Below are 13,373 nucleotides of genomic sequence, written 5' to 3'. Positions count from 1 at the left end.
CAGGCTGCAGTGCAGTGGCGTGATCATAGCTCACTTGGCTAATTTTTAAACTTTTTGTAGATATGGGGTCTGGGTATGTTGCCCAGCCTGATCTTGAACTCCTAGGCTTAAGTGATCCTCCTGCCCTGACCTCCCAAAGTGCTGGGATTACAGGCGTGAGCCATCCTGCCCAGCCTGTATCTATTTTATAAGTTGGTTTTTCTGATTACTTTAATGCAAATGAGTTTATACCATACTCTCTTCTTTGTCACTTCCTATTTTCATATAATTTAAGTTAGGCATCTGTTGATGTCAGTATAAGTAGATCTAGATCATTTTTTATAGTTGCATAGCTTTCATTACATGGATGTTTCACAATTTATTTAGCTAACTACCTATTGTTGGACATTTGGTTATTTCCAAATTTTTGCTATTTTATATAATGCTGCACTTATATAAAATAGTTTTATATAATTATGTTTAACTATACTACTACTATGTCTGACAATTGACTTGTATCAAGAACATACAAAGAATTGTTACAAGTTGCCAGGCAGAGTGGCTCACGTCTGTAATCCCAGTGCTTTGGGAGGCCAAGGTGGGCAGATCTCTTGAGCCCAGGAGTTGAAGACCAGCCTGGGCAATATGGGGAGACCCCGTCTCTACAAAAATACAAAAATTAGCCAGGCATAAGGGCACACATCTGTAGTTCCAGCTACTTAGAGGCTGAGGTGGGAAGACTGCTTGAGCCCAGGAAGCTGAGGTTGCAGTGAGCCAAGATCACACCACGGCACTCCAGCCAGCGCATCAAAGGCCCTGTCTCAAAAAAAAGGAAGAAGCAGGGGTGGCAAATAAGTAGAGTATAAGCCACCTCATCCAACCTGATTGGAACCAGTAGTTGACTGGTTAATCAGTTCAAGCAAGGAATCATAAAAATTGATGCATGTGCCGGGCATGGTGGCTCATGCCTGCAATCCCCGCATTTTGTGAGACCGAGGCGGGCTGATCACCTGAGGTTAGGAGTTCAAGACCATCCTGGCCAACATGGTGAAACCCTGTCTCTACTAAAAATACAAAAGTTAGCCATGCATGGTGGCACACATCTGTAATCCCAGCTACTCAGGAGGCTGAGGCAGAAAAAAGAAGAAGAAATGCTACATGAAGCCTTTTTATAAGGGCATTAATTTTATTCACGAGGGCAGAGCACTCATGACCTAATCACCACCTTGAAGGCCTCACTTCTTAACATCATCACATTAGGTCTTAGGTTATAACATGAATTTTGGAGGACTCAAGAAAAAAAAAGTGAAAGACAACGCACAGAATGGGAGAAAATACTTGCAAATTATATACAAAGTAGGCCCACTTTATTTGTGGAAAATATATAGCCAGACACAGTGGCTCATGCCTGTAATCCCAGAACTTTGGAAAGCTGAGGTGGGAGGGTCACTGTCCCAGGAGCTCAAGACTAACCTGGGCAACATAGGGATACCCTATCTCTACAATAAATAAATAAAATTACCCAGATGTGGTGATATGTGCCTGTGGTCCCAGCTACTTGGGAGGTTGAGGTGGGAGAAAAACTTGAGCCCAGGAGGTTGAGGCTGCAGTGAGCCAAGATCACATTAATGTACCCCAGCCTGGGCGACAGACCGAGACCTTATCTCAAAAAAAAATCTATATATCTATATATATATTTATCTATATATAGATATAGATAATATAGATATATAAACATATTTATAGTTATATCGATACATAAATATATAGCTATATATAAATATATGTTTATAAATATATAGATACATATATGTAACAAAATATGTTCCAAGACCTCCAGTGTATACCTGAAACTGCAGGTAGTACCAAACTCTATATATACTATGTTTTTTTCCTATGCATACATACATACTTATGATAAAGTTTAATTTATAAATTAGGCACTGTAATAGAATAACAACAATAACTAATAATAAAAGAGAACAATTAGAATATACTTTTTTTTTGAGATGGAATCTTGCTCTGTTGCCCAGGCTGGAGTGCCATGGCGCCATCTCAGCTCACTGCAACCTCCGCCTCCCAGGTTGAAGCAATTCTCCTGCCTCAGTCTCCCAAGTAGCTGGGACTACAGGCGCCTGCCACCCCCGGCTAATTTTTGTATTTTTAGTAGAGACAGGGTTTCACCATATTGGCCAGTCTGGTCTCAAACTCCTGACCTTGTGATCCACTCACCTTGGCCTCCCAAAGTGCTGGGATTACAGGTGTGAGCCACCGTGCCCGGCTACAATATACTTTAATATGTTACATGAATAGTTTTCTCTCTCTCTCAAAATACTGTAATATTTGGGATTGCAGCTGCCTGCAGGTAACTGAAACTGCAGAAAGCATAAGGGGGACTACTGTATCTGACAATGGACTTGGATCTAGAACACATAAAGAACTCTTACAACTTGATAATAAAAAGGATATAACCCAATTTAAAAATGGACAAAAGATCTGAACAGATATTTCTCCAAAGAAGACATACAAATGGCCAGTAAGGGCCAGGTGCTGTGGCTTATGCCTATAATCCCAGCACTTTGGGAGGCCGAGGCAGGTGGATCACTTGAGGCCAGGAGTTCAAGACCAGCCTGGCCAACATGGTGAAAATCCATCTCTACTAAAAATATAAAAATTAGCCAGGTGTTGTGGCGGACGCCTGTAGTCCCAGGTACCCAGGCAGATGAGACACAAGAATCACTTGAACCCGGGAGGCAGAGGTTGCAGTGAGCTAAGATTGCACCACTGCACTCCAGCCTGGGCAACAGAGCAAAACCCCACCTAAAAATAAATAAATAAATAAAAATAAAAGAAAGAAAATAAATAGCCAATAAGCACAAGAAAATATACTCAATTTCTGTCTTAGTCTGTTTGTGCTGCTGTAACAAAATACCTGAGACTGAGTAATTTATAAGCAAAAAATTTATTCCTCACAGTTCCAGAGGCTGGGAAATCCAAATTCAAGGTGATAGCACATTTGGCATTTGGTGAGGGCCTGTTCCATTGTTCCCGTTCTCGCAGAGGCATCTTCACACGGCAGGAGAAGAAAGGAAAAAAGAAGAAGAAATGTTATACGAAGCCTTTTTATAAGGGCATTAATTTCCTTCATGAGGGCAGAGCACTCATGACCTAATCACCACCTTGAAGGCCTCACTTCTTAACATCATCACATTAGGTCTTCCGTTATAACATGAATTTTGGAGGACACAAACATTCAAACCATAGAAACATCGTTAGCCATCAGGGAAGTGCAAATCCAAACCACGTTAAGATACCACTTCACACTCACAAGAATGGCTATAATAAAAAGACAGATAATAACAAGTGTTCGAGAGAATGTGGAAAAATTGAAACACTCATATGTTGCTGGAGGGAATGTAAAATGCTTTGCAATGAAGTTGGAACTGCTTTGGAAATAGTCTGGCAGTTCCTTCAAAGTTTAAACATAGAGTTATCATATGACCTGGCAATGCCAGGCTTCATCATATTCCCAAGGGAAATGAAAACATATGTCCACACAAAAACTTATATGTGAATGTTCATAGCAGCATTATTCATAGTAGTCAAAAAGTGGAGACAGCTGGGCGTGGTGGCTCCCAACACTTTGGGAGGCCAAGGCAGGAGGATCGCTTGAGCTCAGGAGTTCGAGACCAGCCTGGCCAGCATAGTGAAATGTGATCTCTACTAAAAATACAAAAATTAGCGGGACATGGTATACGTGCCTGTAATCCCAGCTACTTGGGAGGCTGAGGCAGGTGAATGGCTTGAATCCAGGAGGCGGAGGCTGCAGTGAGCCAAGATCACACCACCGTACTCCAGCCTGAATGACAGACTGAGACTCCATTTCAAAAAAAAAAAAAAAAAAGTGATAAAACAGATAAATGAAATGTGTTATATTCCTACAATGGAATATTATTGAGCCATAAAAAAACAAAAGGAAAGAAGTACTGACACATGCTATAACATGAATGAACCTTGAAAACATTAGGTTACTTGAGAGAAGCCAGTCACAAAAGACCACAAATTGTGTGGTTCCATTTATATGAAATGTCCAAATAGGCAAATCCTATCCTAAAAGAAAGTAAATTAGTGGTTGCCTAGGACTGAGGGATGGAGGAAATGGGGAGTGACTGCTCATAGGTATGGGATTTCTTTTTTGAGAGAAATGAAAATATTCTAAAACTGATTGTGGTGGCCAGGCTCAGGGGCTCACGCCTGTAATCCCAGCACTTTGGGAGGCCAAGGCGGGCAGATCACCTGCGGTCGGGAGTTTGAGACTAGCCTGACCAACATGGAGAAACCCCATCTCTACTAAAAATACAAAATTAGCTGGCCATGGTGGCACATACCTGTAATCACAGCTACTCGGGAGGCTGAGGCAGGAGAATTGCTTGAACCAGGGAGGTGGAGGTTGCAGTGAGCTGAGATCATGCCGTTGCACTCCAGTCTGGCGAGAGAGTGAGACACCATCTCATTAAAAAAAAAAAAAAAAAAAAAAAAAGAATGTTTCAGGCGGAGGGAAGAGAAGTGCAATGGTGCTATTTCAGGCAGAAGCTTGTCAGGTTTGCTGTGGTGTGGCTAATGTGGAAGGACTCAGTGGGAAGGAAAAGAGATGAGGGCAGAGTACTGGGCAGGGCCAAGTTAAAGCCATATGCATACTGTTACATTTTTTACTTGTCTAATATATTTCATTAAATATAGACAAAATATTATAAATAAAGATATAACTTTTGATGTTTGTAAGGTCATCTGTTATTTCCACTCCTTTTTTTTGAGATAGGTTCTCACTCTGTCACCCAGGCTGGAGTGCAGTGGTGCGACCACAGCTCACAGAAGCCTCGACGTCCTGGGCTCAAGCACTCCTCCCACCTTAGCCTCCTGAGTATCTGGGACTACAGGCACATGCCACCGTGCCCCACTAATTTTTTATTTTTTGTAAAGACAGGATTACTCCATTGTACCCAGGCTGGTCTCAAACTCTTGAACTCAAACACTCTACCCACCTTGGTCTCCCAAAGAGCTAAGATTACAGGCGTGAGCCACTGTGCCCGGCTTGTTATTTGCATTTGTGATTTTAAAACTCCATGTTTTTTATCATGTTTGTCAGGTGCTTTCTGAACAGGAAATGCCTTAATTTATGACTCAAAATACAAACAAATGTAGGTGATCAAACGCATATCTATGTCTTCAATGGAAATGTATATACATATGTCATTAATGAAGACAACCTGAGAACATGAAATTCATGATATATTTTCTTTTCCATCACCTAGCCCCCTAAAGGAGAGATCTTTCATTCAGAGCCCTGGGTTTTGTTTTGTTTCATGATTTGCTTTTTTTTTTAAATAAGAGTTTATTTATTTATCTATCTGAGACAGGGTTTCACTCCCATCAGCCAGGCTGGAGTGCAATGGCATGATCTCAGTTCACTGCAACTTCTGCCTCCTGGACTCAAGTGATTCTCTTGCCTCAGCCTCCCGAGTACTGGGACTACAGGCACATGCCACTGCATCCAGCTAATTTTTTGTAGAGACAGGGTTTCACCATGTTGGCCAGGCTGGTCTTGAACTCCTGAGTTCAAGCGATCCATCTGCCTCTGCTTCCCAAAGTGCTAGGGTTGCAGGAATGAGCCACCGCATGGCCAAAAGAGTTTATTTTTTAAAGAAAATGGACTTCTTTGAAAAAGTAGAAATGAGGCTTGGCGCGGTGGCTCACACCTGTAATTCCAACACTTTGTGAGGCCGAGGCAGGTAGATCGCTTGAACTCAAGAGTTTGAGACCAACCTGGCCAACATGGTGAAACCCCATCTCTACTAAAAATACAAACATTAGCCTGGTGTGGTGGCAGGTGCCCGTAATCCCAGCTACTCGGGAGGCTGAGGCAGGAGAATCGCTTGAACCCAGGAGGCAGAGGTTGCAGTGAGCCAAGATCGCGCCATTGCACTCCGGCCTGGGCAACAAGAGCAAAACTCCATCTCAAAAAGAAAAGAAAAAGTAGAAATTAGGAAGTGGCCAGCCTGTGTGGGGATCTAATCAAACAAATCTTCCCTTGATGAGGGTAGTACTTAAGTTGAAAAAAATTTGCCTATATAATAAATATTGCAATATTTTATTTTATTTTACATTTTTTGAGATGAGGGTCTCACTGTGTTGCCCAGGCTAGTCTTGAACTCTTGGGCTCAAGGGCTTCTCCTGCCTCAGCCTCCCCAGTGGCTGGGCTAATAGGCACACACCACCGTGCCCAGCTCTACATACAGATTTTTTTTTTTTTTTTTTGAGATACAGTCTTCACTCTGTCACCCAGGCTGGAGTGCAGTGGTGCCATCTCCGCTGACTGCAAGCTCCACCTCCCGGGTTCATGCCATTCTCCTTCCTCAGCCTCTGGAGTAGCTGGGACTATAGAAGCCTGCCACTGCACCCAGCTAATTTTTTGTATTTTTAGTAGAGACGGGGTTTCACCGTGTTAGCCAGGATGGTCTCGATCTGCTGACCTCGTGATCCGTCTGCCTCGGCCTCCCAAAGTGCTGGGATTACAGGTGTGAGCCACCGTGCCCGGCCCATACTGATTTTTAAATTAAAAAAATCTACATTCTATATTCCCATCATAGCTTCTCCCTAATAAAATCTTTGTCAGTGTTTATGGGACTTCTTCCCTGGAAAATCTGCAAGCAGCCTGGTAGCTTTATATATATAGGAAAGCCAAAGGACAAACTAGGAATTATGTCAGAGATGGGGAAAGACTAAGGATTTTACCCAAATCAGTTGAGAATCAGCCTTAAGTATAAATGGGCCAGGTGTTGGTGGCTCACACCTGTAATCCTAGCACTTTGGGAGGCCAAGGCGGGCAGATCACTTGAGGTCAGGAGTTCGAGACCACCCTGGCCAACATGGCGAAACCCCGTCCCTACTAAAAATACCAAAATTAGCCAGGCGTGGTGGCACGTGCCTGTAGTCCCAGCTACTTGGGAGGCTGAGGCAGGAGAATCACTTGAACCTGGGAGGCAGAGGTTGCAGTGAGCTGAGATCACACCACTGCACTGCAGCCTGGGTGACACAGCGAGACTCCATCTCAAAAAAAATTAAAAAATAAAAAATAAATGAAGCACAATTAACATTTTATAATTTTATAGAGCAAAAGTTCATAAAAATAAATATTCTAATTAACTGTTTCTCCTACATCTTATAAACACTATTATCAAGCTCATTTAAGATTGAAGATAAATTATATCATGGCATGGGTAAAGATTTTCAAGAAGGAGTTGCTGAGATAAGCGTCAAAATTCTCCAGCATAAATTCACTGACAGGGATTTCTGTTCAATCTTTTTAAAATTCTAATATCCAATTTATTTCCTCTAGAGAATAACTCATGTAGAATCATAACCACTTTGGTGGACCTTGATTTTTCCATCAGTAAAAGTATAGAACTAGTTTTGACTTAACAGTCAACAAATGCCTACCCTCTCCATATCTGGCTGATGAGAGCGCCCTCATGTGTGCATTTGTTGTAATGTTTTAGAAATCTGAAAAAGACAATATTAATCTCAGCAGTAATACAATAAATAATGTCTTCATTTGCACATTTATGATAGCTTCAGGTATTACTCAGTAAAAGCTAAAGGCAAATGCTGTAGTAGGTTAATCTTACTGTCGTTCACTATCAAACCTTTCATATGCCAATTTCATCCTAAAACAGTGAAGTTATTGTTTTGGTTTAAATTTTAATTTAATGACTTAAGGGACTTTTTCCCTTAAAACTTCTAAATATTTCATTATAATATTATTTCATCATTAGGCTTAAAGGAAAATATGTGGTCAATTGAGTTGTTATTTATTATACATGATAGCTTGGCATCATCTTTTTAGGGATGGAAAACAGCTCCAGGGACCAAGTCTAACTCAGGTTTTTGATATAAGAATTTACCTGTCAGCCGGGCGTAATGGCTCACACCTGTAATCCCAGCACTTTGGGAAGCCAAGGCGGGTGGATATAGGTCAGCAGATTGAGACCAGGAGTTCAAGACCAGCCTGGCCAAGATGGTGAAACCCCATCTGTACTAAAACTACAAAAATTAGCCAGGTGTGATGGCAGGCACCTGTAATCCCAGCTACTTGGGAGGCTGAGGCAGGAGAATCACTTGAACCCAGGCAGCAGAGGTTGCAGTGAGCCAAGTTCACGCCACTGAACTCCAGCCTGGGCAATAAGAGCGAGACTCCATCTCAAAAAAAAAAAAAAAAAGAATTTACTAGTTTAAATCGTAACAATTTCTTCCTACTCAAAGAGACTACATTGGAAGAAGCCAAAAGAGAAGCTTATTTATTTATTTATATACTTTATTTATTTATTTTTGAGACAGAGTCTTGCTCTGTCACCCACGCTGGAGTGCAGTGGTGTGATCTCGGCTCACTGCAACATCCGCCTCCTGGGTTCAAGCGATTTTCCTACCTCAGCCTCCCTAGTAGCTGGGATTACAGGTGTGTGCCACAACGGCCAGCTAATTTTTGTATTTTTAGTAGAGACAGGTTTTCACCATGTTGGCCAGGCTGGTCTCAAACTCCTGACCTCAGGTGATCCACCTGCCTCAGCCTCCCAAACTGCTGGGATTACAGGCATGAGCCACCAAGCCCAGCCTAGAGAAGCTTATTTTTTAAAAGAAAATATACAAAAAAATCAAAATCTCATAAGTCCAATTGTAATTTTTTTTGGCTTTTAAAAAATGCTAATGCCCTCAAATATTCTCCTATCCAATCGTTGTATTTTAAATGGCATTCCTCCAACAAATATTTGTTGAGCCCCCCACTATATGCCAGGATTGAAATGTCAAATTGAAGGAGGCAATAGCTACTGAAGTAAAGCAAAAAAAAAGTACTGATTGTTTTTCCTTCTATAAAATGACCTAGTAATAACTGCTTTACCCAGGAGAGTTGCTGTAAAGATCTAATAACATGACATATATAACCACACCCCTAAAGAATAAAATGTTTGCAAGAGAAACCTTAGTAATTCCAAGCACATATTTTAGGAATGGTTTCTTGTGTAGAAAATCCTTGAATGTGAGGCTCTGCTGATTTTTTTAATGCATATTCTCTTCTTATGTATGTGGATTTTTTTTTTTTTTTGAGACAGTGTCTCACTCTGTTGCTCAGGCTGGAGTGCATTGGCATGATCTTGGCTCACTGCAACTGCCACCTCCCAGTTTCAGGTGATTCTCCTGCCTCAGCCTCCCGAGTAGATGGAATTACAGGTGTGTGCCACCACACTTGGCTAATATTTGTATTTTTAGTAGAGATGGGGTTTCACCATATTGGCCAGGCTGTTCCAGAACTCCTGACCTTGTGATCCACCCACTTCAGCCTCTCAAAGTGCTGGGATTACAGGCATGAGCCACTGTGCCCGGCCTACTTTTTTAACTAATGTTTAAAGAGACCCACTTTATGTACAGAATTCTGGCTACAACCTAACAAATGAGTTGCTCTGTTCATCAGTTATAGCCAATTTAAGTAATTGTGAAAAGCTCAACAATACTTTAACTGGCAATGAAAGCTTCAATATCTCACGTTTACCACCACAACTTTGGATTTCTTGGTAGCTAAATAAAATGCTTCTATTTTGTGGGGGAAAAACTGTCACATAAGTTGAAATTCTGCAATGTTCAATTGACAAAAAGGTCTCTATGTTAAATCAAAGGTATAAATTCCACGTCAGTAGTACATGAGAGAGAAAAAAAGCCAAAATTAAAGTGATTCATGCTCACTTCCCTAACTGAACCTAAGATTTTACTAACAGAGATGCCGTAACCTTGATCATGCACATATCAAACTTGAATTTAAAAACATGCATGCACTCACTCATCTTTTATCTCTTATGTAATTAATACTGTAAGATTATATTTTGCCTATGTGCTCTATATTACTAATTTATAGGATTATTACTATTCAGTGTTGTTTACTTGAAACCATACTGTACTACACACAACTTTTGCATTCCATGCCAACTTTATTTTTTTTAATTAATTTTTTTTTTGATACAGAGTCTCACTCTGTCACCCAGGCTGGAGTGCAGTGGCACGATCTTGGCTCCTGCAACCTCTGCCTCTCGGGTTCAAGTCATTCTCCTGCCTCAGCCTCCCAAGTAGTTGGTACCACAGGCACATGCCACCACACCCGGCTAATTTTTGTATTTTTGGTAGAGATGGGGTTTCACCATGTGGGCCAGGCTGGTCTCGAACTCCTGACCTCAAGGTTATAGGTGTGAGCCACCATGTCCAAACCCCACGCTAACTTTAGAGCTTATTTCCCATCCCATAAGATACAACACTACTTGTGTTACGTAGTGAGCAGTGTGGGGAAGAAAAGCATAGAATTAAGTTAGTGACAAATCCAGTGAACTCAAAAAGAGGGAAAAAAACACTCCCAAACAATTGTTGTCCCCATATTCTATTCTCCCTAGAGGTAGTCCAAAAAGGAATGACAAAAGAAAAAAAAGGATACAAAATGAGATAATGGTTCATGTGACATATAAGTACAGTAATAAAATAAACAAACATATATGATATTTAAGCAAAATAGTATGTATGCATTGATGGTCATCTGATATAAATCCATCATTTCTGTTGGCCAATATCTAAAACCTTTACTTTTCTGAGGAGACAAGCTATAAATCTATGCAGATATTTCTACAATGAGAATTCACTATTACATATGAACCAATATAATTTGGTGTCAAATATTCACAATTAGTTTTAAAAAATCCCCTACTTGGCCAGGCATGGTGGCTCATGCCTATAATCCCAGCACTTTGGGAGGCCAAGGCAGGTGGATCATAAGGTCAAGAAATTGAGACCATCCTGGCCAACATGGTGAAGCCCTGTCTCTACTAAAAATACAAAAATTAACTGCGCGTGATGGCAGGCGCCTGTAGTCCCAGCTACTCAGGGGGCTGAGGCAGGACAATCACTTGAACCCAGGAGGCAGAGATTGCAGTGAGCTGAGATGGCACCACTGCACTCCAGCCTGACGACAGACTAAGACTCAGTCTCAAAAAGAAAAAAAAAATCCCCTACTTATGTTAAGAGTACCAAAAATAGGGCCAGGAATGATGGCTCATGCCTATAATTTTGGCACTTTGGGAAGCCGAGGTGGGAAGATAGCTTGAGTCCAGGAGTAAAATAGTGAGACTCTGTCTCTGCAAAAAAATAAAAAAATAGCTGGATGTGGCACACACCTGTAGTCCAGGTACTCACGAGGCTGAAATGGGTGGATCACTTCAGCCTGGTAGGTCAAGGCTGTAGTGAACTGTGATCACACCACTACACCCTACACCCAGCCTGGGCTACAAGGTGAGATCCTGTCTCAAAAGAAAAAAAAAAAAAAGGTACAAAAAAATCAATAGCTCTTTCAGGAATAAAATACATGTAGTTAGTGAGGTTTTTCTCTCCCACTGCTATAACTTAATTTTTGGTTGAGATGCTAAGCCAAACATCATTTTAAGTCTGTGGCCCAACCAAAAAAGGGAATCATACTCTTCAAAGAATTGTACATTCCCACTCTAATTGCTAAAATAAAATGTTGGATTATGAAAATCAATTTTGTAGGTATCAATAAGTTATAAGAGCATGGCTTATTTAAAAAAAAAAAGTGGGCCAGGTGACCTACATGAGCTGCAAAGCAAGCAAACTGAATTTACTTATCGAAGAGTCCATCCTCATACTTAAAATTTCCCGTGACTACATGGAAATTCTTTCACTTACCAGGAAGACCTGATTGGCACTTTCACTGAGAGCTGCATCATCTGGGCTGTTGACAGGTGTCTGACGTGCAAACTTGGAATCAAACTGACTTACATCCTCTTCAGATTGCTTTATACAAACAAAATAATTTAGAAAATAATGAATAGTCTATATGACATCAATCAAATGCACTGTAAGCTCTGGGAGCTCTTTTCGCAGGGTTTAACTATAATAAAGTATTAGAATAGTCTTAGCAGGCACAGAATGAGAAAAAAATGCAAGTGGAAAATACTGAGTCAAATTACATCTTCAAATCTTAAACATGCACTAAAATAGATTTTAGTACACTGTTATTCCTATTAAAACTGTGAATATATCGACTAGGCATGGTGGCTTATGCCTGCAATCCCAGCACTTTGGGAGGCTGAGGCGGGCAGATCATGAGGTCAGGAGTTCGAGACCAGCCTGGCCAATATAGCAAAACCCCCTCTCTACTAAAAATACAAAACATCAGCCGGGCGTGGTGGCGGGTGCCTGTAACCCTAGCTACTCGGGAGGCTGAGGCAGGGGAATTGCTTGAACCTGGGAGGCAGAGCTTGCAGCAAGCAGAGATCATGCCACTGCACACCAGCCCAGGTGACAGTGCGAGAGTCTGTCTCAATTAAAAAAAAAAAAAAGAATATATCGAGCTCAAAACAAGCTGGAAAATATGTGAATATCAATTTCCCCTCTCACAAAGCTTCAGTGTGCCTAGTCCACTGGCTAAATCCCTGTTTGGAGATAATTAATTCAGTTGGCTACTGCAGGTTTGTAATAAACCTGAAAAACTACGAAGCAGAGTTAAAACATGAATAATACTGGTAAGATGCTCCAGTTAAAATTTCTTCCCACAGCTTATTTCATTCCTTTAGAAATCTAAAGGAGCAAAAATAATTTTCTATTCCGCATGGGTTATGTTATATTTCCTTGTGAAAGTATAGTTATCACTTCAGTTGTAACCATGAGATTTATTTACTTAATTCCTTCTCTCTTTCCCAAAATATCTGGTTAGACTCTTGGGCCAAATGTGGGAAGTAAATAATAATTTAGAATATCTGACTTAATAGTAAAAGATGACCACACTGACCTTATAATTCTCTTGGAGCCCAGACTGTGAACCTGCACTCCCTGGAGGAATGGCTGATTCCAAGTGTGGGGAAAATGTACAAGGTAAGCATAGAACACCAGTTTCCTTATTTTGCTCTCGTACAACACCAGACAATGTGCTCATGTCAAAAGGACTCAGAACCCAACATGAAGATGCACCCAGCATTCACTGCACCCAGCATTCAACGAAGGGAAAAAATGAGCATCAATAAAAATAACTGCCAGGTGCGGTGGCTCACGCCTATCATCCCAACACTTTGGGGAGGCAGAGGCAGGTGGATTGCTTTTGTGCTCAGGATTTGAAGACCAGCCTGGTGAACATGGCAAAACCCCGTCTCTACCAGAAACACAAAAATTAGCTGGGTATGGTGGTGTACCTGTGGTCCCAGCTACTCAAGAGGGTGAGGTGGGAGGATTGCTGGAGGCCGGGACGTCAAGGCTACAGTGGGCAGAGATTATACCACTGCACTACAGCTTGGGTG

The 13,373-nt window shown here is 41.3% G+C and overlaps 1 protein-coding gene across 1 annotated transcript in view; it reads right to left on the bottom strand.

Annotated features, from left to right (window-relative positions):
* The window catches only part of LOC129016996 (ribosomal protein S6 kinase beta-1-like), a 48,850-nt gene that overhangs the window by 22,451 nt on the left and 13,026 nt on the right, over positions 1-13,373 (bottom strand). The window contains exons 9-10 of the mRNA XM_063657047.1: positions 11,767-11,874; positions 2,965-3,045 (exon numbers count right to left, since the gene is read on the bottom strand). Of these exons, the coding sequence (XP_063513117.1) occupies positions 2,965-3,045; positions 11,767-11,874 (189 nt within the window). The remainder of the gene's footprint in view (positions 1-2,964; positions 3,046-11,766; positions 11,875-13,373) is intronic.

Source organism: Pongo pygmaeus, chromosome 19 (assembly GCF_028885625.2).
Source record: "Pongo pygmaeus isolate AG05252 chromosome 19, NHGRI_mPonPyg2-v2.0_pri, whole genome shotgun sequence".
Taxonomy (NCBI): domain Eukaryota; kingdom Metazoa; phylum Chordata; class Mammalia; order Primates; family Hominidae; genus Pongo; species Pongo pygmaeus.
This window is presented reverse-complemented; position numbering and strand designations above follow the sequence as displayed.